At 34.8% G+C, this 27457-nt stretch overlaps 2 protein-coding genes across 6 annotated transcripts; both read left to right on the top strand.

Moving 5' to 3' along the window:
* On the top strand, window positions 146-10820 carry LOC18592106 (protein FAM91A1). Of its 3 annotated transcripts, XR_001929104.1 has the most exons (12): window positions 147-333; window positions 420-576; window positions 1442-1559; window positions 1979-2075; window positions 3421-3527; window positions 4165-4287; window positions 4426-4579; window positions 6029-6089; window positions 6179-6561; window positions 7704-9324; window positions 9433-9831; window positions 10478-10820. XR_001929104.1 is itself a non-coding variant. In XM_018126144.1 (11 exons), the coding sequence occupies exons 2-11, from the start codon at window positions 449-451 to the stop codon at window positions 9677-9679; spliced, it is 3039 nt and encodes a 1012-aa protein (XP_017981633.1). In that variant the 5' UTR covers window positions 146-333; window positions 420-448; the 3' UTR covers window positions 9680-9836. The 3 variants fall into 3 exon arrangements, 1 of the variants encoding a protein (XP_017981633.1); XM_018126144.1 differs by lacking the exon at window positions 10478-10820 and having other exon boundaries at window positions 146-333; window positions 9433-9836; XR_001929105.1 differs by lacking the exons at window positions 147-333; window positions 420-576; window positions 1442-1559; window positions 1979-2075 and having other exon boundaries at window positions 3508-3527; window positions 4157-4287.
* Window positions 11766-24552, top strand: LOC18592105 (isoamylase 3, chloroplastic). Of its 3 annotated transcripts, XM_007018635.2 has the most exons (24): window positions 11768-12225; window positions 12591-12648; window positions 12753-12821; window positions 13160-13317; window positions 13786-13879; window positions 14050-14286; window positions 14574-14678; window positions 15314-15418; window positions 16267-16401; window positions 16533-16619; window positions 16807-16864; window positions 17777-17840; window positions 18374-18473; window positions 18996-19096; window positions 19714-19765; window positions 20062-20124; window positions 20662-20751; window positions 20856-20928; window positions 21800-21879; window positions 22290-22394; window positions 22470-22568; window positions 22653-22714; window positions 23073-23181; window positions 24033-24552. In XM_007018635.2, the coding sequence occupies exons 1-24, from the start codon at window positions 12107-12109 to the stop codon at window positions 24144-24146; spliced, it is 2337 nt and encodes a 778-aa protein (XP_007018697.2). In that variant the 5' UTR covers window positions 11768-12106; the 3' UTR covers window positions 24147-24552. The 3 variants fall into 3 exon arrangements, with proteins under 3 accessions (XP_017981242.1, XP_007018697.2, XP_017981243.1); XM_018125753.1 differs by having other exon boundaries at window positions 11766-12225; window positions 22290-22568; XM_018125754.1 differs by having other exon boundaries at window positions 12591-12643; window positions 22290-22568.

Genomic DNA, 27457 nt, shown 5'->3' with positions numbered 1-27457 from the left:
CAATTTCCACGGCCGGACCAAAATAGAAAGCGAAGCGAAGATCACTGTAAGAATTTTTTTACTGATACTATTTCAACTCCCAGTTATTTGGACTTTTTACGGTGGGTTCGGTAATTCAAATCAACGCAAAGGGGCCACCCACGCCCCACCCGTCATATTGCAGACATGCATGTAGATGAAGTAGCAATTCCAACATTTCTCGTTTCTGAATGAATTTTATTTTCCATTTCTTATATAAAGATTAGATCTCCCTCTACCCTAATTTATTAAACCCTAGCTCGATCCGCAATTGCTACCGCTATCGGAGCTACCCTCTTGTTCTATCTCTTTCAGGTTGGATCCACCAATGCTCATTTATCAACCGAAGTTTCTTTTGCCAATGATTTATTCCGCTAGCTGATTGATTGATTTATGTGCAGGGGAGGAAAAGATTGAGTGATCTATAAAAATGCAGCACATTCCGGCGACGATCGAGGAACAGTTGTTCTTGAAAGCGATTAGGGAAGAAAGCTCGTGGGAGAATTTGCCCAAACGGCTTCAGGCCACTCTTAATTCTAGAGAAGAATGGCACCGAAGGTTAGTTAAAGTTTGGATTCTGCTACTTTCCTTTGTTTCACTTTTTTAACTGCACCTACAAGGATAATTTAATTTGTAGCTTTGAAGAACTTCAGTATTTTGTTTTAAGAGAGTAACTTCAGGATCGATTTGCAAAACAGAGCAGATAGTAACTGTTAGTTTTCTTCTTTGAAGAGGAAATACTTACTTCATGCTTAATATAAGATTGAGGGATTAATTGATGTTATCTCAAGGGAGTTCTGTGAAATAGTTTTATGAAATTATATGGAAAAATTGAACTGGCATTGCTCTTTTATACGCCATTGCAAGAAAGAACTTTGTAAGTAATGCAGATTGGACCTTCAGATGTTCCTATTGAGCATTGATGTTCATCTTCCGTGAATAATATTTTGTGCATAAATGATTTGGTAAAACTTTTTGATAAATCATCCAGCATTCAGGTGTCACTGAATTTGTTTTGTAATAGTCATCTGTAATTTGGCATAATTTTGTTGTTTACCCAACTATCATGCCGTGAATCGACATATGCTCATTAGGTTTTTTGAGAAATTTTTCTTTCTTGCAATGCTTAGAATAAAAAATGAATTGGTTTCGGATGCTGACAATTTTTAATCCTTTTAAGGAAAGCAATTTAATGTCCGGTATCTTTACAGCCTATTGAATATAATTGTGTTTTCAGTTTTCACTCGCTATTGCAATTTGCAAATTACATTTCATATTCCCGTTAAGCATTCTTATTATCCTGATTAGTCATTTGAATTAAATGCTCATCTCTTTGTGCGCTCTTGTGGTTAGTGTTCTATTGCTTGATCTTACCCCCTTATCTTCTTCTTTTTTTTTTCTTTTCTCATGGAACTCCATTTAGGATTATTGACCATTGTATCAAGAAAAGGCTCCAATGGAACACTTGTTTTGCTCGCAAAGTTTGCAAAGAAAGTGAATATTATGAAGAGATGATGCGTTACTTGCGAAAGAACCTAGCGGTGCGTGATAATTAGAAAGTTTTTGGAACTTTCTTTTTATTTTCCTTAATATGATTTGTTATGTAATATGTTTTCACAAAACTTTTGTTCTCGTATAATCAATATTCTTGTTTCACAATGAGTAAAGAATACTTTTTAAACTCTCAATTTGGAACTTGAATGAAAATATGTTGGTTTTTTTCCTTTTGATTTAGAAGCAGAACTATCATGGTAAGAACTGCATTTAAGAGCAGCACCAGATACGTTTCTGGTCTTGTAGAATGGCTTTCGTACATTGACTACTTGAATGCATTCTCCTGTAAAAACTATTCCCATCAGTTGCAGTTTGTACAATATGTTGAATGGCTCCCTTCCTTTTTCTCCACTGATAAATTTCTAGTGGTTCTTTGCACTTCACTTTTTAAATTTCTTAATTGCAGTTATTCCCTTATCACCTTGCGGAGTATGTTTGCCGTGTGATGAGGGTGTCTCCTTTCCGATATTACTGTGATATGATATTTGAGGTTATGAAAAATGGTAATTGCTCCCTCCTATTTGGTTTTACCCTGCAACTTCCTTTCTATGTAATGATGTGACTGATGATAGAAAAAACTTTTGGCTGAAGCTAGATGTGGTTGATTGATCTGCTGAGAAATCTCATATATTGCATTTGGCATCTCGCTAGAGCTATGCTTGTTTTGTCTTTCTGTTCTTCAAAGATTTGCATTCATATTAAGTATGTAATTGAATTATTGAATTCCATTATGGAATTGCTAATACTAAATTGCTCTAGATTGTCCTAGTTTAAAGTTGAATAAACTTCAACTTATCCAAAAAAAAATAAAATGAAATTACAATAGATTGGCAGGGTCTGCTATATTAAGTATTTCTAGGTGTATATAACAGCTAATATGCATCTAATTTTATCATGTAGTAGTGTGAATTATGTGCACAAAGACTGATCGCCAGGGTGCTAATGGGGCAAGACAATAAGATACAACATAGTGAAATCATTCTATATGGTGGTTTGATTGACCATTATCTGCTAAGTAGATGAAAATTAGTTGATAGCATGACCTGTTTGGTACAGATTTGTTGGGTGGTTGGAATTTGAAACTTATGTTGATAGAAAAAATAGTGACTGAAATCTAGACATGAACAATTGCTAGATAAAAATTGGACGCATCTTGAAATGATTGCTTGAAGAATTGAACAGCTAGAGATGATTATGTTTTCTTTAAATGCATCAAAAATGTAATTTTCTCTTTCTGCCCTTTTTGCCTCCAATTTTTGTCGTGGTAGAAAGTAGCATCAATTGCAATGATGGCTATACATTTGAGCGCATGATTTGAGGGCTCTTGAAAGATTACTGGTAATCTCAGAGAAGACATCTTCAACATCCTTGTTTGATTTGACCGAGAATTTCACATATCCAGTAAACATACCTCCTGATTCTCATATGCTTTCTTCAACCAGTAATCCAGATGTTTCTTCTGGTGCTTCTAGTACTATATTCTCTGTGCCTTATCAACAATATATGACAGTTTGGATGTAGAGTTATGCAATCTGTCAATATATATATATATATATAATTATATTAAGTATTATAAAATTTGTCTCTAACATCTCAATCTTAATTTCTCTATTGTTTACAATTTACAATATACCTTTGACTTGTTCTTATTGAGGTTTTTATTTGATTGGTTGATCAATCCTATAGTATTGTGTATTTGCATTTATTTGCATACACAAATGTATGTGCATTTATATGCATATTTAGTGCAGCATTGACCTTTCACCAATTGTTACCGCTTTATAAATCAGTGTTGGCTACATATTAGATAGGTACTGATCATTACCAGGCATTTCTTATTGTTCACAGAGCAACCTTATGACAGCATCCCAAATTTCAGTGCCGCTGATGCCTTGAGACTTACGGGAATTGGGAGAAATGAATTTATTGATATCATGAACAAGTGCAGGTCTAAGGTAGTGGATCAGATTTTTGCTTACAAATTCATGGGTGTAACTGTGTGCTGGTGAGCACCATGGTTGCTTGTGCATGTGCTTGCTCCTTTATATATGCCTGCACAAGTGATCCAAGCCAAATACATGCACTTGTACACTGATTAATACTCATCATCATGCTTGATAACGTAGCAGTTGTAACTTGAGTAGATTGTTCTATTCTTCTGTTAGTTGCTTAATAGGCAGATTTGAACTTTGATGGTAATAGCAAGGCTAGACTGGAGAACAGAGTTGGAACTCCTTCCTTTGACAATTATGCTCATTACTCTTTACTTGAGAACAACAGAGGCAATAATAACATTATTAAAGCATTGACTTTCGGCCTGATGTAGTATAAATTAGGATTGTTTTACAAACTGGCTAAGATCTAATAGTTCCCCCTAGATTTGTTGGATGCAGATTTGTTAATAAACTTTTTATGGTCATCCTAATGAATCCATTCTAATTGAGAAAATAATTTAAGCTGCTTGTGTTTTACCATGCAAACTTTTGATGGCGTTATTTGTCCTGCATTTTGCAAACTAGATTATTTTTATGAATCCAATGAAGTACATTTGTTGTTGTCTTACCTATTATTTACTTATCTGGAGCTATTTAGAAAATTATGTGGAAGCTGAACAAGTCGATTGCAAAAGAGTTGTTACCTACCCAACCAGTGGACTTCCCAATTGAACCTTGGTGGGGAGTTTGTCTTGTTAACTTTACCCTAGAAGAGTTCAAGGTGAGGTTTCTGATGAGTCTTTGTCTTATTGTCTAAAGAGTGTCATCAGATTAACTTGATATTTTGCCCTTTTCAGACACAACTACTTGTCTTTGTTGGTCTAATCTGCAACCTAACATTTCTTTGTTGCTTTTATAGAAACTTTCAGAAGAAGAAATGGCAACAATAGATAAAATCTGCAAGGAAGAAGCTAATGCTTTTATCCTGTTTGATCCTGATGTTATAAAAGGTCTTTATCGACGGGGATTGGTCTATTTTGATGTCCCTGTCTATCCGGATGACCGGTTTAAAGGTCAGCTGTTTGCTTTTAGAATTGTTCTGCCAAAGTAGGATTTCTAAATTTGTCCATATTTACCTCTTTAGTAGAATAATTAATTTTCCAAGTGTTTGAGGTTGCAAGGTCTAAAAATATACTTTTTGCTAATTACTCAAATTTCATATGTTATTCATGTAATTAGGTACATACATGAGTATTTTTGTTGTGAATTAATATTCTCTGAAGCATGGAGTACTTGGATCTTTTGGATTTGCTGAAACATTGACCCTCTTTGACTCCCCCCCACCTGGTCCCCTTAATCAAATGCAAATTAGGAACTATCCGACTGTTTGGAACTGAAGGAGAGTGCAGCTTTGTTGAGTGACACACATTAAAGTAGGCTGTTGTATTATATTCACAAACAATTAACATCAGAACATAGACATCCCCATCACTTTTTTTTGCAATTCGGAGAATTTTCTTTCTCTGTCCTAAAGCAAAGTATCTTTTCTTCTTTGAAACTGAACTTGGTTAAGGATGATGGACTTAATGCTGTTATAGCATGTCTTTATAGTTAATGCTTTGACTACTCCATTTTCCTATTCTGTTCCATAAATACCTTTGACATTAAAATCCCTTAATATTTGGTTTTTCACAGCAGTGTTTTTGTGAGTGTTAGCTGGTGGTAATTTGGACAACGAAGTATAGTCAGCCTGATTTTTGTTGATTGATTAACCTTATCGAAAGTAAAATCCTAATACCTTTCATATTAAGAAATTCCGTAGTTTCCCCCTTCTGTTTGTTTTTTCGCATGATTTGACCAGAGACCTTGTCTGTGAAGTAAATAATTGCACCAAGAGTCCAACCAGTTGGGAGAGAAATGGAGAATCAATAGATTCCTCCTATTCAGGAGTAATTTAATCTCTTCCGAATGCAGCATATGACTCTCTGTAGTGCTGAGCTCTCCAAGCATGCTTGTGCCCCCCTTATCCTTAATCCTTACCATGGGAAGTATTTGTGAAATAAGACAAACTCCTGTGGAGAACAAAGAAAAAAGAAGATGGTGCTAAGAGATGCTCTTGTCAACTTGAAACACTCAAAAATCCTTTTCCAAACCTGCTTCCGTTTTTAGTCAAGAAATTGATAAAAAGACACAACCCATTGCATTGATCGGGGGTGTTTGTAGTGACTGGGGGTTCAAAGACCTAGAAGTGACTTATTTATCAGCCAAGCATTCTTCTTAGGGGCCTCCTTGTTGTTTTCCCTAAAAAATATATGACATTGAAAAGATATTAGTTTTCCATGCTTTCTTCTTACCTTCTTTTCTTTAGGATACTTTTATGGACTACATTATTGAATTATATTGAAATTTTAATTCTGCTTCCTGCTGCTTAAATGTGTTATGAATTGGCAAGCTGCCTGACCACTTCTGCTCGAGTCCTGTTTGTACTTGTGAGTTGAGTTATTAATACTATAGTAGTTCAGTTTCTAGGCTTGAAGGGTTCGTTTCAAACAAGGAGCAGTCTTATGAGGATCCTATTGAGGAGTAAGTTATCGTTTGATCTTGTGGTCATTTCAATGTTGTTTAGTAGCGAGCCAACTTAGATTTTTAAAGCTAGTAACTGCACTATTCAGGTTGCTATATGCGGTTTTTGTTGTTTCAAGTGAGAATGCAACTGTTGCTGAGCTGGCATCAACGTTACAAGCAGATCTTAATCAACTTCAGGCTGCTGCATCTTTTGTTTGTCGCTTGGGATGGGCAGTAAAAGTAATTGACCCGGCATCTGTGCTTCAAGAAAACACAGGTGTACCTCCCCATGGTGTCAGTCTTGCAGATGAAGAAGATGCTTCTCACCCTAGTTCAACCTCAGCAAACATGTCCACTGATAGTGAGAATGCTCAACAAGGAGATTTATGGGAGACAGAAAACTATGGGCCCCATTCTAGTGATGCTCGGGTTGCTTTTGTTGTCGATGCTAATATAACATCTTATCTTATGATGGGCTCCGTTTCACCAGGTTAGTTACCTTTTCTCTTTATATTTTTGAATGACTAGCTTAGATGTCATTCCCATTTTGAATATACCCCATACATTGCTTCTGTTGGACATCATAACCATTAATGCATAATAAATTTGAGCTTGGCATACCTGCCATTTAGATATGATGATCAAATTTCTGTAAATAACAATTTGAAATGAACTAGAGTTTTGAGCATTGTATGCTTTGGTTGCTGTACACAAAATAGGCCATAGTTTTAATTAGGCATCATAGCCTGTAAAGATGTAAAGAGGTGGCCATAATATTGGGTTGCTCCTGACTGGTCTGTTTACCCTGATATTTGTCGGAGCTCTTCAGATGGAATTATGTAACTGTTATTGTCTCTTAATGTGAACCTCCCTCTTCATTTAGGTTTTGTTTGGATGCTAGAATGTAAGGCCAATTTGTCTTTTTCTATTCTTATACCTACTACATCAGTGTTCAAATACTGGTAGCATTGGCAATACTCAATGAAAACCTTTAAAGAAGAGTTTCTCTTTTATCAATTATTAGTGCATATGTAGAGTTGTATATGTGAGATAGACAGACACTTAATGTCTAGAAGAAAGAGTAAAACACATAAATTGATTCATTGTTGCAGTCCAATTGTTTTATGCACTACATGACCACATCAAGGGCCTGTTTTGCCTGCCAAAACTGTTGTAAAAGTTCTGTTAGATTGACATCATATGAATTAGCTAAGAATGTCTTTTCTCTGCTTTAAATTTTATTGTATTTGTCTATTGGTTTCTCATTGCAGATCTTAGAAGTTTTAGTTTGGAGCTTTAACTTTTAGCCCCAAGAAGCTCATTTTTAACTTTTATTAATATTAAGAAGCTGTTTTTTCAAAACCTTATTCGGCCCAACTTTAGCTTTCTAGAGTAGAAAAGTTGTTCCAAGCTAGCCCAACAGGCGCTACCTTGTTATTCCATGGTGGTGGTATCATGAGGGAGGAACATAGCCATATTATAGTCATTGTAGTTTTACATCTGCTGATGATTAGGCAGGTTCCAGTATTTCGCATAATAATTTGTTATGGTTTTGAATTTATACCATCTGTGTGTACTTACTGTTTCCTTTTCTCTGACATAATTTATATGTCCTCTTACTGGGTTTTGCAGGATTGAAATCTCATGCCGTGACATTATATGAAGCAGGGAAATTAGGTCATGCTAGCATTGCAGATCTTTGCAAAGACCTGAGCACATTAGAGGGAACAAAATTTGAGGGAGAGTTGCAGGAATTTGCAAATCATGCATTTAGTCTCCGCTGTGTCTTGGAATGTCTACTATCTGGTGGAGTTGCCAATGACACTAAAACAGTGGAAATTGCTGATAGAATGGGAGTGTCAGCTTCTGTCCATGATGAGTCCACTCTGGTAGCTGACAATTCATTGACTGATGTAGCAGAACAATCTACTAATGAAACTGGAGAAAACATTAATGATACCAATAATTTAGAAATATGTCGGGAAGGTTCTGTTGGGGATGACTCTGTACCTGAAACCATTGGTGATGATAGATCTGCTACCCTATCAAAAGATGGTAACCTCGAGAGTGAGGTTTCCAAGTCAGATCTGATTGTCCAGAATGATGATAAACTGATACAGATGGAAGGGCCTGAAATAGGAAAAGGAACTTCAAGGAGGAAAAAGAAATATCGAGTGGATATCCTTCGCTGTGAAAGCTTGGCTGCGCTGCCAAAGACAACCTTAGATCGGTTATTTCTTCGCGACTATGATATTGTTGTGTCTATGGTTCCTCTTCCTTATTCATCTGTTCTTCCTGGACCAACCGGGCCCATTAATTTTGGTCCTCCCTCTCACTCATCAATGACACCATGGATGAAATTGGTGCTATATTCAACAGTGGCTAGTGGGCCTTTATCAGTTGTTCTGATGAAAGGACAATGTCTACGCATGTTGCCTGCACCATTAGCTGGTTGTGAGAAAGCCCTTTTATGGTCTTGGGATGGTTCGACAATTGGAGGCTTAGGTGGAAAGTTTGAAGGAAATTTAGTTAAGGGAAGTGTACTTTTACACTGTTTAAATTCTCTTCTCAAATGCTCTGCTGTTATAGTGCAGCCCTTCAGCAGATATGACCTAGATGGTTCTGGCAAAGTTGTTACACTGGACATACCCTTACCCCTTAAGAACTCTGATGGCTCAGTTGCTCTTGTAGGGGATGAGCTGGGACTATGTGCGGAGGAATGTTCAAAATTGAATGATTTGTTAACTGATTTGGCTCACAAGATAGAGTTATGGACGGTTGGTTACATTCGCTTATTAAAGCTTTTTAAAGAAAGAGAATCGGATCATTTTGCCCCCAATGAGGAGAAGTATGAATGGGTTCCATTGAGTATTGAATTCGGGATGCCTCTTTTCAGCCCTAAATTATGCAATAATATTTGTGAAAGGATTGTCACATCTCGGTTACTTCAAGCAGATTCACTTACTGAGCAGCATGATTCAATGCAAAGCATACGTAAAAGGTTACGTGATGTTTGTGCAGAGTATCAAGCAACAGGTCCTGCAGCAAAACTTCTTTACCAAAAGGAGCACCAAAAGGATCATTCAAAGGAGTTATCGAAGCATCTAATGAACTATGCTAGTGGAAGATGGAATCCACTGCTAGACCCTTCTTCTCCCATTTCTGGAGCATCTAGTGAGCATCAAAGATTAAAACTTGCCAGCCGGCAGCGTTGTCGGACTGAAGTTTTGAGCTTCGATGGTAGCATTCTTAGGTCTGTTAAATCAGTCTACTCAATTTCATTTTTTCCTCTCAATTTTGTTTTCTCTTTGCAGTGTTTGCTTGTCTATTATTTATTTGTAGTGTTAAATTATATCTGCAGATCATATGCCCTAACTCCTGTATACGAAGCTGCCACAAGACCAATTGATGATTCCACCCCAGAAACTGCAACAAAAGTTGATCCCGATGAAACTGACAGCAAAGAAATAATCCTTCCTGGTGTTAATCTTCTTTTTGATGGTGCTGAGTTGCATCCCTTTGATATTGGTGCTTGCCTGCAGGCTCGCCAACCAATTTCCTTAATAGCAGAGGCAGCATCAGCCTCTACATCTTTTGCAATTAAATAGGTCTTATAGAATCTTGTATGAGAAGTGTAGATAGAATATTTGTCCGGAGACTGACCAATGGAAGTTATTGTGTACTTCATACTACACTATTCTGGTTATCTGCTCCATCTTTGAAGTCATTCTATGGATGCGAGTGAGCGATTACATCAAAGGTAAATATCAAGATTTTTTCTGATGATATGATATTTATTAGTTTCCTTGGATTCATGAATCTGTTCATTTCCTAAAAGGTATCTTTCCAATTATTTTGGATCATCAGTGTTAATAAGTAGCCACTTGGCTGCCCTTAAGACTACGACTGCTGCAGAATGCAAAGCTAATTGAGGGATTAACTTGTTACTTTGTTATATCTGTGGGTAAATTTATGGATTTAGGGATAATTTGGTATTTTACATTGTATTTAGGATCCTAGTTTTATGTTTATTTTGTGTCTAATTAATAGAATGAGGGTTGCTTGGAGTCTGTATAAATCAATGTACTCTTTCTATTGAAACATAGAATATTATGAGAGATATTTTAGCACTATTGCTATTGTGAACTCTGTGATGCAATCAACCTTAGGTGCGGCTCCTAAGGTAATGGAAATTTAGGTCTGAAGCTTAGGTTTTCTGTCCTCGTCATTGTGTGATGCAATTAATGAACCCTAGGTATGAAGCTTAGGGACTTTTGTTTATACAAATTTTCCTGTTATTTTCTCATGATTTTTAGATTATAAGGCTGCTAAAAATGCTAGCCCCGGGCTGTCCAACATGGATGAGTGAGATCCAGTGCTGATTATCTTTACTGGCATAAATGCAGATGCTCTATATTGCTTGAAGGCTGCTTCTGGATTGTTGCGGGTTAGCATTTCTTCTGAAAGAATAGGGGATACTTGTTTGTGACAAGTAGATTTGATTACTGAAATGTAACCCTTCTCTTGGTGCTTATTGGTTGCAAACAAAGATAGAAAGTCAGTTTTGCTCATGATACATATGTGGAAAAACGAGACATTTTTGGTTTACTGTATACAGTTCCAGCTTTCTGCTTAAGTTGCATAGATTTTTATTTGAAATTTTCATGCTAGCTCTTGTATGTGGAAGAGAAACCCACTGCATTGTGGGAAGAGATGAGTTACATCAAACATATTCAGGGAAATCGGGTATGCATATTTAGTGTAAAATTGCTCTCTCTCTCTTAATTCATATCGATATAAATCCCTTAATGAGGTCTTGGGGGCTGTGGTAGCGGGTTAAATGGAAAGTTGCTACAAGCGAAGCTACTTATAAACTATGGTCAAGAGAAACATACAAGGATTATGGATTTACTCAGAATACAGATAATTAATATGTTCTTGTTATGTTCGGCAGGATAAAGTTCTACACTAGTATAATTCTTTTCGTCTTTATATGCATCATCTGATTTTGTCATGTTCACTAGAAAAAATTCTCAATGTCTGAAACCGGAGGTTAAATGTCACGGATTTCTCATCAATAAAAAATAAAATAGATTTGAAATATAAATATAAATGTATTTTTACTTAACAAGTATAATTTTGAAATTGAGAATGTGAGTTAATAATAATTGGTATTAAAAGAAATCTAAATCTTTACCTATATGAACTTTATAAACATGGAAAGGAAATGTGATCTCATGATACTAGCGTATAGTTACAAAATGAATTACTAATAGAATCTCACCAAATAAAATCTTTATTGTTTGTAAAGGAGAATTTTAGGTAGGAGCATTACTTCAATTATAGTCACACATCTCATGATTCAGATTTTAGATACATGCAACTGTTTTAATTTTTATACAATAAACTATAAACAGTTTCTTATTGTGGCACTAAAGCAGTTCCTTCAAAATGCAGCAATCAACCATTAAGCCACGGTCAAAATATCTCGAAATAGAATTAAAATTTAAACTCTTCGGCCTTGGGTATCCCCCTCATCGGCCCATCCCCGAGACATGGCTGACCTTTACTTACAATGATGAAAGATATTTTTTGTAGAGTATCACCCAGGATCCAAGAAAGATCCAATCCATGAATTAAATGAATTGACATCTTAAGGAAGTTTGCAAGAACAAAACACGTGTGCGGTCACGTAAAAGTTCCTCCAGAGCCTGGCGCCTTCGTTCACGTGGCAGACCAGAAAGGGGAGCATTCCCGCTTCCGTGCCGCTCTCGAAACGGCAATCAGTATTCTCCCAAACGATTTTTGCAGAGAAATAAAAGAGTCTCACACTCACTTCAAAAGTTCCTAGTGTCTCACACTCAACCTTTCGACCTCTCTTTTTCTTTTTGCTTTGCTCTTTTTTTGATATGTGAATATTCGAATCCTTTTTTGCTTCTCTTTTGGAGTTTGGATCAACTTTGTTCTTCATTCTACGCCGTGATTCGTTTTTGTTACCAAAAGGAAAAGAAAAGAATAGAATATAGAAAGCAAAGATGCTACACTCATCATTTTTATCCGAATCAAGTTCTACCAAGTTTGCTTTGTTCACTTCCGTAGTTTCCACAAATGCAAGCCCTTCTTCCACTGGAAATTCTTCTCTTCTTCAAATGGGGTATGCTCTATCTTTTTTTTTTTCTTTTTAACTAACTTCGATTTGACTTTTATGCATGATTACTATTTCTAGAATTTGGTTGTTTGTGTTTTTTGTTTTCAAATGAAGATTTTGGAGCTAAACAGGAAAAACTTCAATCCATATTTTTGAAAAGATGGGTTCAATTTTTATAATGTCAAGTCCTTGTAAGATCAATGATGAAGATTATTGAACGGTCATCAAGTCTCAATTGGGAGAAATTATGTTTTGGTAACTTATTAAGGATACCTGGTGAAAATGGTGTGTGTTGAAATGGGATGTCTGATATATGCCTTTGTAGCTTTGAGTTTGGGTAATTTATTGACCTCTGATAGTGATACCACTAGATTGAAATGGAGTAGAAACGCATCGAGTAGCAGCGGCGGGCAAGGACGTTCAAGTAAGGCATGTCTATGCTTATAATTATGTGATAATTATCGACTTTCCTACCTGAATTTTGCATTTTTTTAAAATTGAAATATGGCTGAGTTTTTTTGGCATATTGCAAGGCAAGGGGCCGTGTCAAGCGTAGGACTACTAAAGCATATGGGCGTCAGGCACGAGAACGTGTGCTTGAGGTATTTTAATCACCTAAACTTCTTATTCTTCATTATTTTCATCCACAATATCGAAATGGGGAGTTATTTGGGAGGTGCATGCAGTTGGCCCTACTCTTCTGCTTCTCCTGCTCATGTATAATAAGTAAACTTTTATGGATGGTGCATGGTATTTGTCCAAATGTCATCTTGATATTAAATTGCAAAAAGTTTATCTTGCTGTTAGCAACTGTCTTATTTATATATCTTATGCTCACTTCTTTTGCACATGTGATACTAGTTTTGACTAAGATGCAGTATATGTAGCCTAACAATATTTCATTGATCCACACTATTGTATCCATTGTTTGTAATTCCAGGAAGAAGCCCCTGAAATGTCAGAAACCATCCCATCATTGAAAATCTTCCCAGGTCAGGCATTTCCATTCGGTGTATCAGAAGTTGATAACGGGATCAATTTTGCTATTTTTTCACAGCATGCAAATGCAGTTACACTTTGCTTATCACTTCCCCAGAGGTGACAATGCATTCCCTTTCATTTTATAAATTATTATCTTTGTGTACCTATTCTTTTGGGATAAGTTAACGTGATTCATATTTTCAAAAAAAAGAAAAAAGTTAACTTGATTCATTGCCTTCGTTTCGTCTCTGCTTAGTTAATTACAATGTGAAGTTATGTAAATTCAACATCCACTAATGTGTATTTCCTTATGTTGTTTATTTTTATTGTACATGTGCATTTGACTTTTCATGACTGGCCTTTCTTGTTTATCAAAATTGGAAAATTAGGAAGGAAAAAAAAAAAACCATGTCCAAATATTGCATTAGTCACACAACTTCTTTTGTTGCCTACTAGCAGGCAATGGATATAAATGTTTCCTTTTCCTTTACATTTGAGGCATTTATCAATATATAGAAAGAAAGTTTCAGATTATTGTTAATATCGTTGGTGAAGAGTGATTCTTTTCAGCATAATGTATCTTAGGGGAGAGCTTGACAGGCTGGCTGGTAGCATGATTGAGTTTTCCTTGGACCCTCGTGTCAACAAAACTGGAGACATTTGGCACATATGCATTGAGGTGGTATTTCTATAATGATGTTTGAATCAATTTGTTGGTTTCTGAATTAGCATCAAGTTCTCTTATTACATTGTCTTCTCTATGTATACATTCAACAGCTGAAGCAGCTGCTTAGTTCTCTAGCCATGATGTAGTATGTTTGCACCATTGACATGACTCTCTTAATGCAGGATTTGCCGCGGAGCAATGTCCTCTACGGTTATCGCATGGATGGTCCCAAGGATTGGGACAAAGGGCATCGATTTGACAGCAGCAATGTGCTTATAGATCCTTATGCAAAGCTAGTAGAAGGTCGTCGACATTTTGGAGATCCAAAGCATAAATTATCAAAATTTCTTGGAACTTACGATTTTGATAGCTTGCCTTTTGATTGGGGAGACAACTACACTCTCCCAAACATACCTGAGGTATGGGCAGGATAGTTTGTTTTTGTACCAATTCTCCCATTGGATTGATCAGTCACTCATTTATTCTTTTCTTTGTCATATTTTGCAACTTTGCTTTGATGTGTCCTCTGAACTAAATTCATCTCTTATTTCTTATGTATGCATCCCACGCATTTATTCCAGATATGAAGTAATCCTCAAATGCTACAGCTTTCTTTACAGTCAAAGTCTTTTGAGTTTGTGTTTCATCTCTTTAATGAATATTTCCAGCAGCTCAACATCTACGACACTTGCCATTGTCTTTGCAGAAAGATCTTGTTATGTATGAAATGAATGTTCGTGCATTTACAGCTGATGAATCTAGCCGCTTGGATCCAAATCTACGTGGAACCTATGCTGGTCTGATTGAGAAGGTAATAATTTCTTGCATTACGCCCAATCACATTCTAACAATTGCCTTTTGAATAATAGATCAATTACTAGACTTAACAGTGCTTTTAGTTTGAAATTGATTATATCTAGGGCATGTATGTGTATGTATTGAATCTAACCTGTCATGACTTATAACCAACATTTGAACAATATGGGCATAGATATGAACATCGACACAAATGTAGATTTTGGTATAAGACATGGGCATTAGGGTCAGTGCATCCTGGAAGGAAGGATTTGCAATGCCTGTGGCATTTGATGCTTTCTTCCTTTAATGAAGTCCAACTTTTTGTGCAAAAAAATTATTTGTACCCAGCAATCTTACCAAAGATAATCTATGCACAAAGAAGCATGGGAGTTATCAAGGAAAATGCAGCAAAATATTATGTTGTTATCTTTTGAGAACTGGCATGTGCTATACTTATCCATACTATCGTCAATATGCTAAAGGAAATTTTTCTCAAGTCACTCTTTTGTTTTTAACGGAAGCAATAGTCTACTGAAGTGACTATTGGAAGCATTAGTCACATATTTTGGTCTGTAGAAAAAGTGATTATTGGACTCTTTTCATGTATTACATATATCTGATAATTTCTTTTTTAAAATATTTTTAAAGATCCCACATCTTCTAGAACTTGGAATCAATGCAGTGGAGTTGCTGCCTATCTTTGAGTTTGACGAGTTTGAGTTTCAGAGACGCCCCAATCCCAGAGATCACATGGTAACTAGAATTTTTGCTTTATCTGCTTTATCATTTTAATGTTTAATGTATCATACAAGCAAATGCAGTTGGTTTTTTCTTTTAAAGAAAAAAATGTTGACTTCTTCTTTTTGGTCTTGGAACGTATATAATGTGACCATTTTGGTGAATGCTCCACTGCTCTTTTTTAGTGTTGCTCATTTTTGTTCATCATTTATAAATCAGTATATATTTTTCACTGAACTGAACTTAGAAACTTGTAGGTACTATTCATAGTTTTGAAGTAGTTGATACCAATTTGTGGATTGTGTTCTTAGGATTCCTACTACTCGATGAAATGTCAATTGCCAAGCCCTTTAATAACAGATTTTAGCAGTGTGTTCACAGAAATTCCCACATAACAATCCCTTCCACTTGGATATCCAAAAAATTTATATTATTGGGAAATACTCAGTCCTGACTAAACCAAATATCTGATTGATTTTCTTGGACCAAGTTCTTTTAGGGTACTCTTGTTGGTGACTGAAATTAAATGTGTTCAAATTTTGACTGGAACTCTTTGAAAGCCATAAGTGTTGCTGGGGTGCAAGGTCTTCTTAACAACAAGGCTTTTTCCTTTTTTCTTTTAATGCTTTTTGATTTCCCTTGTGCATTTGTATTGCTGTATTAGAGCAAGTTAATAGTGGTTAGTTGGTTACATTTATCTCACCTACTCTGTTACTATAGCCCCAATAAAAACTAACTTAAAAATGCAGTTATATATGTAAGTTGAATGGTGGGTGATTCTGCTGTTTGGATATATTTCTTTGTGCTTTAATTTGCAGTGAAAATTTAAGAATACTGAAACTCCTGTTTATTCCTTTTCTGAGATCAATACATGGGGTTACTCAACAATAAATTTCTTTGCTCCTATGAGTCGTTATACTAGTGGTGGTGGAGGAGCTGTTAGTGCTTCTTGGGAGTTCAAAGAAATGGTTAAAGCCTTCCATGGGGCTGGAATTGAGGTAAATTTCTTTTGTGCCTATGGTTAGTAAAGTACATAATTTATAGTTGGTGGTAATTTCATTCTTGTTGTTTCATTGGAAGTATGAAATATGCATTTTGTAGTGTTGGTTAAGCTTTTTTATTTTTGTAGGTCATCTTGGATGTCGTCTACAATCACACCAATGAAGCTGATGACGAACATCCTTATACCACTTCATTTCGTGGCATAGACAATAAGGTGAAATTTTTTTCACTTTTCAAAAAAAAAAAAAAAGGAAGGTGAAATTTTTTTCATTTTTCCCCGACATGATGATTAGGTGTTTTGGCTCTTCGGTTTTATAAATCATTTTCCTCAGTCTTAGATGTCTGATTGATGTAATATATTCCCCTCACAGACATTCTCATTGATACTACTTCATTTGCAGGTTTATTACATGGTGGACTTAAACAACAAAGGCCAACTGCTAAACTTCTCTGGCTGTGGTAATTCAAGTGCTCGACTTGGCTCTTTTTTCCTATCTTTCTAAGGAATTTATTCAATTATTTTTTTCTAAATGTACAACAGTTAACTCTCACGACTGTCTTAGCTAACAAATTTATTCCCTTTTAGATATGTAAAAGTAACTCATTGCAAGTCTCTGGTTATCATATTGTGATTATTTTGTTTGATAACTTGCTTCTCAGAACCTTATATTTTCTCTTTTCAGGTTTTACATAGCTGTTCACATGATTTCTGCCTGCCTTGATAATTAGATTATAAAGATATCTCCATCTTTCATCACTGGAATTTAGGAAGAAACTAAAAATTGAATCTGCATAGATATATGAAACAACTGGGGAGTAACTTAGTAGGAAGTAGCAGTGGTACGAGACAGTTGTTTGCCAATATGTGCCCTCACTTTTTATATAGAGATTGAGTTGCTACTGTAATTAGGTCTAGTTAAGAATTTAGCATCTTTCTTTCAACTTTCAATGTTTTATGCTTCTGATCTCTTGTCTTGATACCAGTGAAGTCAAGATCTTGCATCTTGGATAAGTATTGTGCTGAAATCTGACCTGGGCATGACTTTTGAATCTGTCTTCTCTATGATAAAGATTTAAATTTTCTCAGTACTGGTTTTTCTGATCACATGAGTTGATGCCTTTGAAGTTTTGAAATTCATCTTGCATAAGTATTGTGATTTGGCTCAGGCGTGAGTCTTGAATCTATCTTCCTGTTTCTGGTACTTTTGATCTTGAGTTGGTGGCTGTGAAGTTTAGAAATTTGTCTTACATAAGTAGTTTAGAGAGTGTGAAACAGGCTGAATTTTGAATCTATCTTCTACATGACAAAGATTCAGAATTTCAACTATCATATATGAAGCTCTTTCAGATGCAATATTTGATGTTCTTCAGGGAATACATTAAACTGCAATCATCCTGTTGTCATGGAACTCATACTTGACAGCTTAAAACACTGGTATGGACACAAATCCCATCAAAACTCATGGCTTTTGCTGCTAACAATATGGAATTTTCTTTTCACTCTGAAAAGAATTTGAAAATGTTTGGTAAATTGTAAATCCTGCTTTTTGATTGTTTTGTATACAAATAATTTGAGATGTAGTACTGCTTTGTTTTTGCTGTTGATAGGATTAATAACTCAAGAAACTTTACGCAGGCTTCACGTATAAAACAGTTATATGAAGTTCAACTTGAGGCAAAACAGAAAAACTCAGCTGAATTATGAAACACTGTTGATAACTTGGATAATCTGGATTTAAGTTAGCCAACATACTTATTACACCTGGAGCATAATGTTCCACATATCATTTATGTTACTTATGTGTGTATATTATTTTTCAACCATAAAGTTGAAGTTGACATTCGTCTTATTAAAATGCTCTTTTTCAAGAGTTTCTTGCTGGATGCCAAAAATAGCTAATATTTGGAGAAATCAACAAGTTTTTATTGATCGACATGTTTTTTATTCTTTGCTGTTACCAAATGTAGGGTTGTCGAATATCACATAGATGGATTCCGATTTGACCTTGCTAGTGTGCTTTGTCGAGGAACAGATGGTTCTCCGCTAAATGCTCCTCCACTTATTAGGGTATGTCATTTAAATGCTTTTTGACTATTGATTGTCTGAATGCAGCATATGCTTCTTATGAAAGTACGGAGATTTAAAGACCCTTTTGACATAACATGGTAGAATATCTAGATAAAAAACCGTTAGAGTTTAACAGCCAGAACTATTGAGGAAATTGTTGATTAGTTTATCTCCTATGCTAAATTATTATCACTAACGCACTGCTGGTTATTTGTGCTAATGTGTTGAAGTTTCTCTTAGAAAAGAGGACAAGCATTCCTTTTCTTTTTTTGAAGTACAAGCTTGACTCCATTTCTTCTGAGATGTTAATTTGAATTATTTTGTAAATTGAGTTTCCAAAATAAATGTGTCATTGGTTGTATAGTTGGCTTACATTCAAAAGCAATGTTGCTTCAGTTGAACTCCCAATTTGGTTGCTTCTTAAGAATTTTGACCTCCACCTTTTTGATGGGGAGTGCTTTGAAAAATCTTAAGTTGCATATTGTTGTTGTCACTTGTTGTCTCATTCTGTCAATGAACCAGGCAATTGCCAAAGATGCTATCCTATCAAGGTGCAAAATTATTGCTGAACCTTGGGATTGTGGAGGACTCTATCTTGTTGGCAGTTTTCCTAATTGGGACAGGTAATTTGTTTCAAAAATATTTGTATTTAATTCTGTTTCTTTAAGGAACTAGACTGTTTAGAGCTTGCAAAGGCCAGCCATTAGTTGAGAGCACTTCTTTGCCATTTCATTTTCAAATAATCCATAACCTTATTCTGGTTGCAGTCGTTGTTACCTGAAAAAATGTGACACTAACATCCGTAGTGAGCAGTAAATCTAGTTGTGGAAACCTCAAGTGAGGTTTCTGTTACTTTTGAAACCTTAAGAAAGATACATATGATTTGATTTTTGGCATTTTCTCTACTTTCTTATGCCTTTATAAGATTTCTTAATTATTTGCTATTGTGGATGCAGCGAGGACAGCATCGCCTGTTTTCTTTTCTAATTTACAACTTAATTTTCTTGATTACAATACCTCAAATAAAAATATTTTGAAAAGATTAATATTATTGGCCTGCAGTTCTTGGTTTTACATGTCTGGAGTCACCGCTAAGTATTTCCTGCTAGCATGATTTTTTGATTAATCAGATGTCTTTATTTTTGGCTTTCTACTTTAAGCAAATTCTTTCTGGAAAACTTTCTGTTCTAAGAACAGAGGGCATCTTTCCTCTAACACTTAAAAAATTTCTATTGTGCAGGTGGGCTGAGTGGAATGGAAAGTACCGTGATGATTTAAGAAGATTTATAAAGGTAACCCCATATGTAACAAATATTTAATTAGATGAGTCTACAAGTAATTCACATTGGTATGGATGTGGCTTCAGACTGAACATGGAGGTAATGGAAAACTAAGAGAAGATTGACTCATAGATTGTGATTGAGAGGGATCTTCCGCTCTCACCTAAAAGATTGAGTGATTGGCTATGCTTAAAACTTAAAAGTATTTTAGCTATATTAAGTTTACGTTGGTGATATCACAGAAGCAGTGCTATTTGGAATATGGTGATCTCTATTAGGAATCTAATTATGAACTTCCCTTAACTTAGGGTGATCCTGGTATGAAAGGAGCATTTGCAACTCGTGTCGCTGGATCTGCTGACCTCTACAGGGTAAGTGTCAGTTGTCATGAAATTGATGATTGTAAATTAGCAATGTGAGTGTCAGATATCTGATGAAAATCATAGTTGTGTAGCTAATATATGTGTTTTCCATTCTCTAATTCTCATGTAAAAATTAATAATTACAAAGTTGGATCATGTAGATGAAAAATGCTAAGCAGTACCCATAGCCACAATTTGTTAGTAAATTTTCAATTTTTGAAGCTGATGTTGAACACTTTGGTCTTGGTCAATATCTTTACAACAAATTAATGCGGGACAAACGCAAATTGCTTGAAGAATTAAATTATTTAGGATGTTCTATTAAATTACTTTTTGCTTTTATATGAGCTCTATTCTAATTGGTAGTACTTAGTTAATTAACAGGTCATATTTGGTGTTTTGTCTTTGTATTAGTTTTTAGTATGTTGTATTTTTTTAGCTGTAGATGTAAATGCTACTGTTATAGACTATTTGAAAGTCATCTGTTTACTTTCACCTTCTTCTACCTTTCATTGTTGTAAATCATATTTTTGGCTCATTCTACAGATAAACAAACGCAAGCCTTATCATAGCATTAATTTTGTCATTGCACATGATGGGTTCACTCTCTACGATCTTGTTTCATACAATTTAAAGGTATATCAATGTTCAGGTTACTGATTTAAATTTAAGTGGTTCCCAGAGAATGCAGTATTTCAAGTTATTGTTGTTTTGACAGCAAGTTATTGTTGTTTTGACAGCACAATGAAGCCAATGGAGAAGGTGGAAATGATGGAAGTAATGACAATTTTAGCTGGAATTGTGGCTTCGAAGGCATGTAAAAAGTTCTTTTTTCTTTGAAAATGTTAGCTAATCTTTGTTTATGCATGTGATAGCTTTGGATTATCTATGAGCATAAAGCTTATATTGAGTAACACTAGTATTATGCCATTAATAGTAAGCACCTTGCTCATTGATGTATAAAATTATCAGTCATTGATATATTTTTGGATTAAAGAGCAAAGATAAAACTCTATAGCCTTGAACAAGGATTAGTTCCTTTTAAGAATTTGCTTCTCATGATATGGTTCTAGTATTTAATTCACCTATCCACTGCTTCATGAGATTTGAACATCATTTCTGTGATGTCTTGAAGATTTAATTAATGTTAAATTGTTGCATCATCTTTGCTTTCATTTTTAATTTTCCATTCATGGGTGCCTAGGCCTAAAAGCCTTGTTCATGAATCGTTCAGATTGTGACAAATAAACTATTATAGTCAGCTGATCCCATTATTTGCCTGGTGAGCATCTTTAAATGCTTAGAATGTCTAAAACTGTAGTTACAAATCTCATATTAACAAGATTTTCTTCATTAACCAGTACAAGGAATTTAATAGTGATCTTTTGTGGGCACACTGCTCTGTCTGCTTATTTATAATAGCAGAAGAAGGGCAAACAACCCAACTTGTCTTGTTAGCTTCTACTGGTTATACACGAATCAGTGTATTATACATCATCACTCATATTCGTATTGTCCTTGAAAACTTATGTTCGTTCAACGTTTTCCTTTCATAATTTTCTCATGGTTTGGATCTCCAGTTCTAGAACTATGGTGTTCTGTACAAGAATATGTTAAATGAGGTATTATTTTATAAAAATTTTGTTCCATTACTAAATCCTCATTTTCTGTATTTATTGGATAGGAGAAACTGACAATGCTGATATTAAAGCCTTGCGCTTCCGGCAAATGAAAAACTTTCATTTGGCACTGATGATATCACAGGTAAAGATATTGGAAAGCCATTTTGTGCATCATATGCCCGATAGTATTTTTTTTAAAAAAAAAATTTGACTTGTTAAGAGCCCAAAGAGCAACACCTTTTTCAGTTTGTATGAAGCAGGGTTAAACTCTTTTAAACTAATGATATTACAGATTTCCTGAAGTTTCGGTTATCTTTCTTTTATTCTTTTTTATGTTCTAGCTAACGATAGCACGTCTTCCTCAATGCTAATAGTCAGCAAAGAGTTCCAAGACTTGTCCTCTTCAACTCCCCCTCTCTCTGTTTAATCACGGTCTATCCATTTAGGGCTAAAGCTCTGTTGATTTATGCTGTTGAATTTCAATTGTTTGCTTTATGATGCCACTTGACTTGTGAAAAATGTTAGTATAATCTTTGAGTGCATTGTAATCAGGGAACACCATTGATGCTAATGGGTGATGAATATGGGCATACACGATATGGGAATAACAACAGTTATGGGCATGATACTGCTATTAATAATTTCCAATGGCAGCAGGTAAGTTTTTATCAGATTTTTGACAACTTTAATCCATATAGTAATTTGTTGATGATATTCTTTCTGTTAAAACAGTTAGATGCAAGGAAGAGTGATCACTTTAGGTTTTTCTCAGAGGTGATAAAATTTCGGCGAACACATCAAGTATTTCGTCATGAAAATTTTCTCAGCAAAGTACATCTCTTTACACCTGTCTTGAAGAAACTATGTTGTGCGTTTACTTTCTCTGGAGCTAAAGCAGTGCTTTTCTCTGTGCAGGGTGATGTGACATGGCATGAAGATAACTGGGACAATCCTGACAGCAAATTCCTTGCATTTACGTAAGTCATTACATGATTCTTCATAGGTTGTTGATATTCCTTAAATCAATCTTGCTTTCAGTATTGTGATCCCTTTGCTATACAGTATCTTTCTTGTTATATTCACTTTTGGCTTCTTTGAATGGATTATACTGTTGGAAACCAAAATTTTTGTTACTTTATCATGTGGTTATATAAATCCCGTGTTCAGAAATTCTTGGATGCGATTGGTGTTGTTTTAATTTAAATAAGGGCTTGTTCCATTGTGCCTGTTTTGCTTTCATGTCTGTGCGTGCTTGATCTATTTTATTCTTAGTTTTTACACATCATACCAATGCATTTCCCATGAGCTCTTCTGCTAAATTAATTTATTTTGCAGACTTCATGACAACAGTGGTGGAGATATCTATCTGGCATTCAATGCTCATGACTATTGTGTTAAAGTTTCTATCCCTCCACCACCACAAAGGAGGCAGTGGTGCCGTGTGGTTAGTTTTATGTTTTATTTCTTCTATCCCTGTTTGTCGTAGAACTGCTGATGTTTCCTCGCTTCTATTTGACTGGGCACTCTTTAGATATCTATGATCCACAAATGCAGTTTCAATGGCTACTTCTGTATCCCTCATAAACAATAAACATGCCATTCACGTATTGAATTTATCTGTTTGTCATTCAGTGTGTCTTATTTTGTTGCTAAAGCATTTTAACAGATGTCACATTTAAAGTACCATATTTTGTTTTCTAAGCCAGGTCCATATTAGAATTAACTGATGTTTATTCCCTTTTTCTGCATGAATTGCATTGTTGATCATTATACCAATAAGTTGCACAATTTTATTCACATCGCACTGTAGTAATTATTTTTTATTCATTTAGTGCATTATCACCCTGAATTTTATTATTATTATTATTATTATTATTATTCAAGTCTTTGGAGATAAATGAAAACAAGATCTCACTCGATGCTGCCTCTGATGCTTTGAACCTGATTGACTACTTTTAAAAACTAAAGTCATGCTTATTGAGTATTCTGCGCTAGTTCTAAACGTGTTATTCCTGCTGATTCTTTTGTCCAAAAAACAACTTATCCACACGAGTAACTTTGGGGTTTAGGAAGGTATTGACGTTCATTGGAAATGAAGATTTTATTAGAACTATTATTCCAACAATGAGTTGATTATGTATTTATGAGTAAGTGGATTTTTATAGAGTTATACACATCTGCTTGGATTAATGGTTTGATTGGTGTTACTGTTGATTTTGCATCTGTCTTGTGTTAGTCATAGTAAATAACTTAAATCCGAATATGAGGTCACTAATCCTTTATTAAAATTTGCAGGTGGACACCAATCTTGCCTCTGCTAATGACTTTGTCTGTGAAGGAGTCCCTGGAATCGGGAGCACCTACGACGTGGCCCCATACTCTTCCATTCTTCTTGAAGCCAAACTATGAGCTGACCACAGCAAGCTGATCAAAGAGATCATAGTTTTAATCAGAGACGGATCTACAATGGGGGCAGTGATGCCATGAAAGAGATGGTCGTATCTGTTATATGTGTACCCGAGGCTTGCTCTTCTTCTTATATAATGTGAAACAAATTATGTTTACAATTAGCATTGTGCAAAGCGCAACAAACATAGTTGAAAACTACAATAAAACCCACATTTTGTGACTAAACCCAACCTAAAAGCTGTGGAAACATCAGGGTGTGGATTTGATTAGTGAGAATGCAAATGTTTTTCTTGTCCCATTTTTCAATTTAGATGTATCCGCCACAACTTAAAAGGACTATATTGAACAAGAATAACTTGTAACGTACAGCTGTATTTGTGTCAATGACTGCAGATTTCAGGCCTCATCGCCATGATTGATGCTAATTTCTTTGCATTTCCTGGACTATTGACAAAGGCAATATCTCTAGTAATTTCCTTTTAAAAGCTTAGGTCATATATAAAAAGCTGAAAAGCATTTCAGAAATGTAGACTTAAGTTTATTGTCATGAAACAAGATTCGGTACGACATTACAGTTCACCTTCAGCCTTTTTTCGAGACAAAAAGGCTTACTTTAGCAGTAACAACCTATCATCATTTAATCCAAAAATGCCAATATTTGTTAGCATCTTATTTAATAACTCAATTATTGAAAGGAATCCTCATCATGTGCTAAAGCTGCTATAACCTCCATTCTTAAGGGTGTTGTTGTAGTTTAAAGTACCATAATCAATTGCAAAGCATTTGATTGGATTGAATTGAAATGAAAAGGGGAGAAGAACAAGGAGTTATATATATAAATTTAGTTGAAAAGTTTGGAAGAAACCAAAAAAGAGTTGGTGGGGTTAAGAAAAGGGGAGGTTCCACGGTCCTTCTCATGTGTTGGCGAAGATCTTTTGAGCAATGACAGTTGGACGGAGACCGACATTTTAAGGACTAATCAGTGGTGATTGTGATGGTGATGCTCCCACATACCCCCCCTTTCACAATCTCGCTGCCTCGAAAGCAATTTCACCTTGGACTTACTTCACGTACATTTATGTTGACCACACCGAATCATCCCCCCCATCGAATTCGCATCTCGAGGCTCTTATCCACCCTCGATTCTTGAAATACTTATTTTTATATTGACACGAAAAAATTTCAATTCAAGACAATTAAGCAAGGAATTTATCAATCGAATTAATCCAATTTGTGAAATTAAATTTTGCACTATTTAGGAAAAAAGAATGGTAATAGGTAAGTCTAGACCACCCAAATGGAAATGGCATTAGTTTATGTTTGGATTGAAACATAACAAGTGAGCAACTGACAGCAAAGAGAAGAAGGAATCTCGGGGTAAACTTGTTAACTGACTCAATAAATCATAATCTTGAATTAAGCATTTGAATTGGTGCGGTAATGAACGCGTTTTTTCCATTCTAGATGAATCCATGCCATCTCATTTACTGCTGGAGTATGACTAATTCCGCACTTTTTGTGGGTCAAATAAAGGAATGGAATATATTCTAATTCTTTGAATACCAAACACGTAACTCAAAAATAGAGTACTTGGAATTTTTTTTTTAAAAAAAAAGTGAAAATGAAAAAAAAAATGATAAATTTTTAAAATTACAAAAATCCAAATAAGATATATAAAATTTATTTTCTTAAGTTTTGTATAATTTATACAGACTATTATTGTTTTTTTTTAATTTCAAAACATAATACTTGAAAAAATAGTTGAACTTTAAAAAAAATTTAAAAAATTTTTGAACATTTTATTACATTCAATTAAATTCTTATATTTTTATTTGAGATTAAAAGAGTTTTTATATCTAACGTTTAGTTAATTGATATTAATTAAAATATTATTTATTATTTTATACTCGTGTAATATTAATGTAATGTTAACATGGATAATAAATTTCAAAATATTATACTAAATTTTAAAATTAAAAACACGTGTCACGACTCAAATAAAAAGTATTTAAGTAGATGTAATTTAAACAAATTAATATATAATTGCTTAATGCTCGGCTAGGACAAAGTGTAGACTGGCGTGGACCACTTGGTGAGTTGTCTTATGTTATAATGAACAACCCCATTTTTCATTTCTTTTTTTTAAAAAGCAAGCACAATATCTCCATTTCTGCAGTGCATTGACTTAACCAGTCAATAAGTTCCAAATATTTAACCGTTAATGATGACTTAATCACATCTTATGTAATATTCAGAACCATATTAAAATTATTTACAAATGCTTTTAGCATTCAAGTTTAATGATTTGTAGGATTCCAAATTCAATAATCCATAAGATTCAAATATGTTATTCTATATCAATACCAAAACTATGGTTCAAAGCTTCAAACTTCACCAACCCATTAGCTAATGGGCTTTAATCCGATGTCGTTTTTTATTTATTTGTTTGTGCTTCTTTTTGTATATGGTCCAATCCTATTTGAGTTTTGTGATCTCTAAGTTAGTAAAGTAATACAAATAAATGTTATTTTATTAGAGCAAAAGAAGAATCCAAAGCTTTTAAGACTCTTGACTCATTACCAACTGGAAGCAGACAGCAGTGATTAAATAATTAGCAAAGAAAATCATTTTTTCCTTTGTTTTAATTTTATACACATTAAGCAAGATTTTTTGTAATTTTTTCTCTATATTTGAAAACGATGGTCCCTATGAATAAAAAATTGGACCAACAACGTGCCAATCATAACGGTAAGCAGAATTTTTGTTCATAATTAAATTAGGAATTGCTTTGATCAAAGAGATTTTTCTTGGGTTTTTTTTTTTTTTTTTTCCGAAACCGAAAAAGAAATTTTAAGGAAAAGTTTCACCAACGATCACACGCCGTTCATCTAGAATGCTTAAAACCAACGCGTGTTGGAGTTGTCAGAAGGAGAAGTTAAACGGTTGGGATTCTCTGATTGGGATCAGCAGGGGACACGTGTATGTTAACGATGCGTTTGGCTTTTACCTTGTAAAGTACACACAAAGTCTCTATTCTTGGAGATTGATTTCACTTGTTTCCCTAGACTTTTTATATATTGTGAAATCACCCCTTGTATTTTTTTTTGACATGGCATTAAGGACACATGAAGGCAAAAGAACAACCGATGTAAACACACAAACAAAAAAAGGTAGTCCTATTAGTAAACATCAATTCTGGACTAAAGTGAAATTGAGCATAAACTATAGGATCTGAACAGAAAATATCAGAAAACTCCAAACTCTAAGAAGGCATAGAAGGGAGCTAAAAATTGTCTGTCAAAAACCCCCCA

Source organism: Theobroma cacao, chromosome 8, assembly GCF_000208745.1.
Source record: "Theobroma cacao cultivar B97-61/B2 chromosome 8, Criollo_cocoa_genome_V2, whole genome shotgun sequence".
Lineage (NCBI taxonomy): Eukaryota > Viridiplantae > Streptophyta > Magnoliopsida > Malvales > Malvaceae > Theobroma > Theobroma cacao.
Note: the sequence above shows the minus strand (reverse complement) of the source record. Positions and strands in the feature narration are given on the sequence as shown.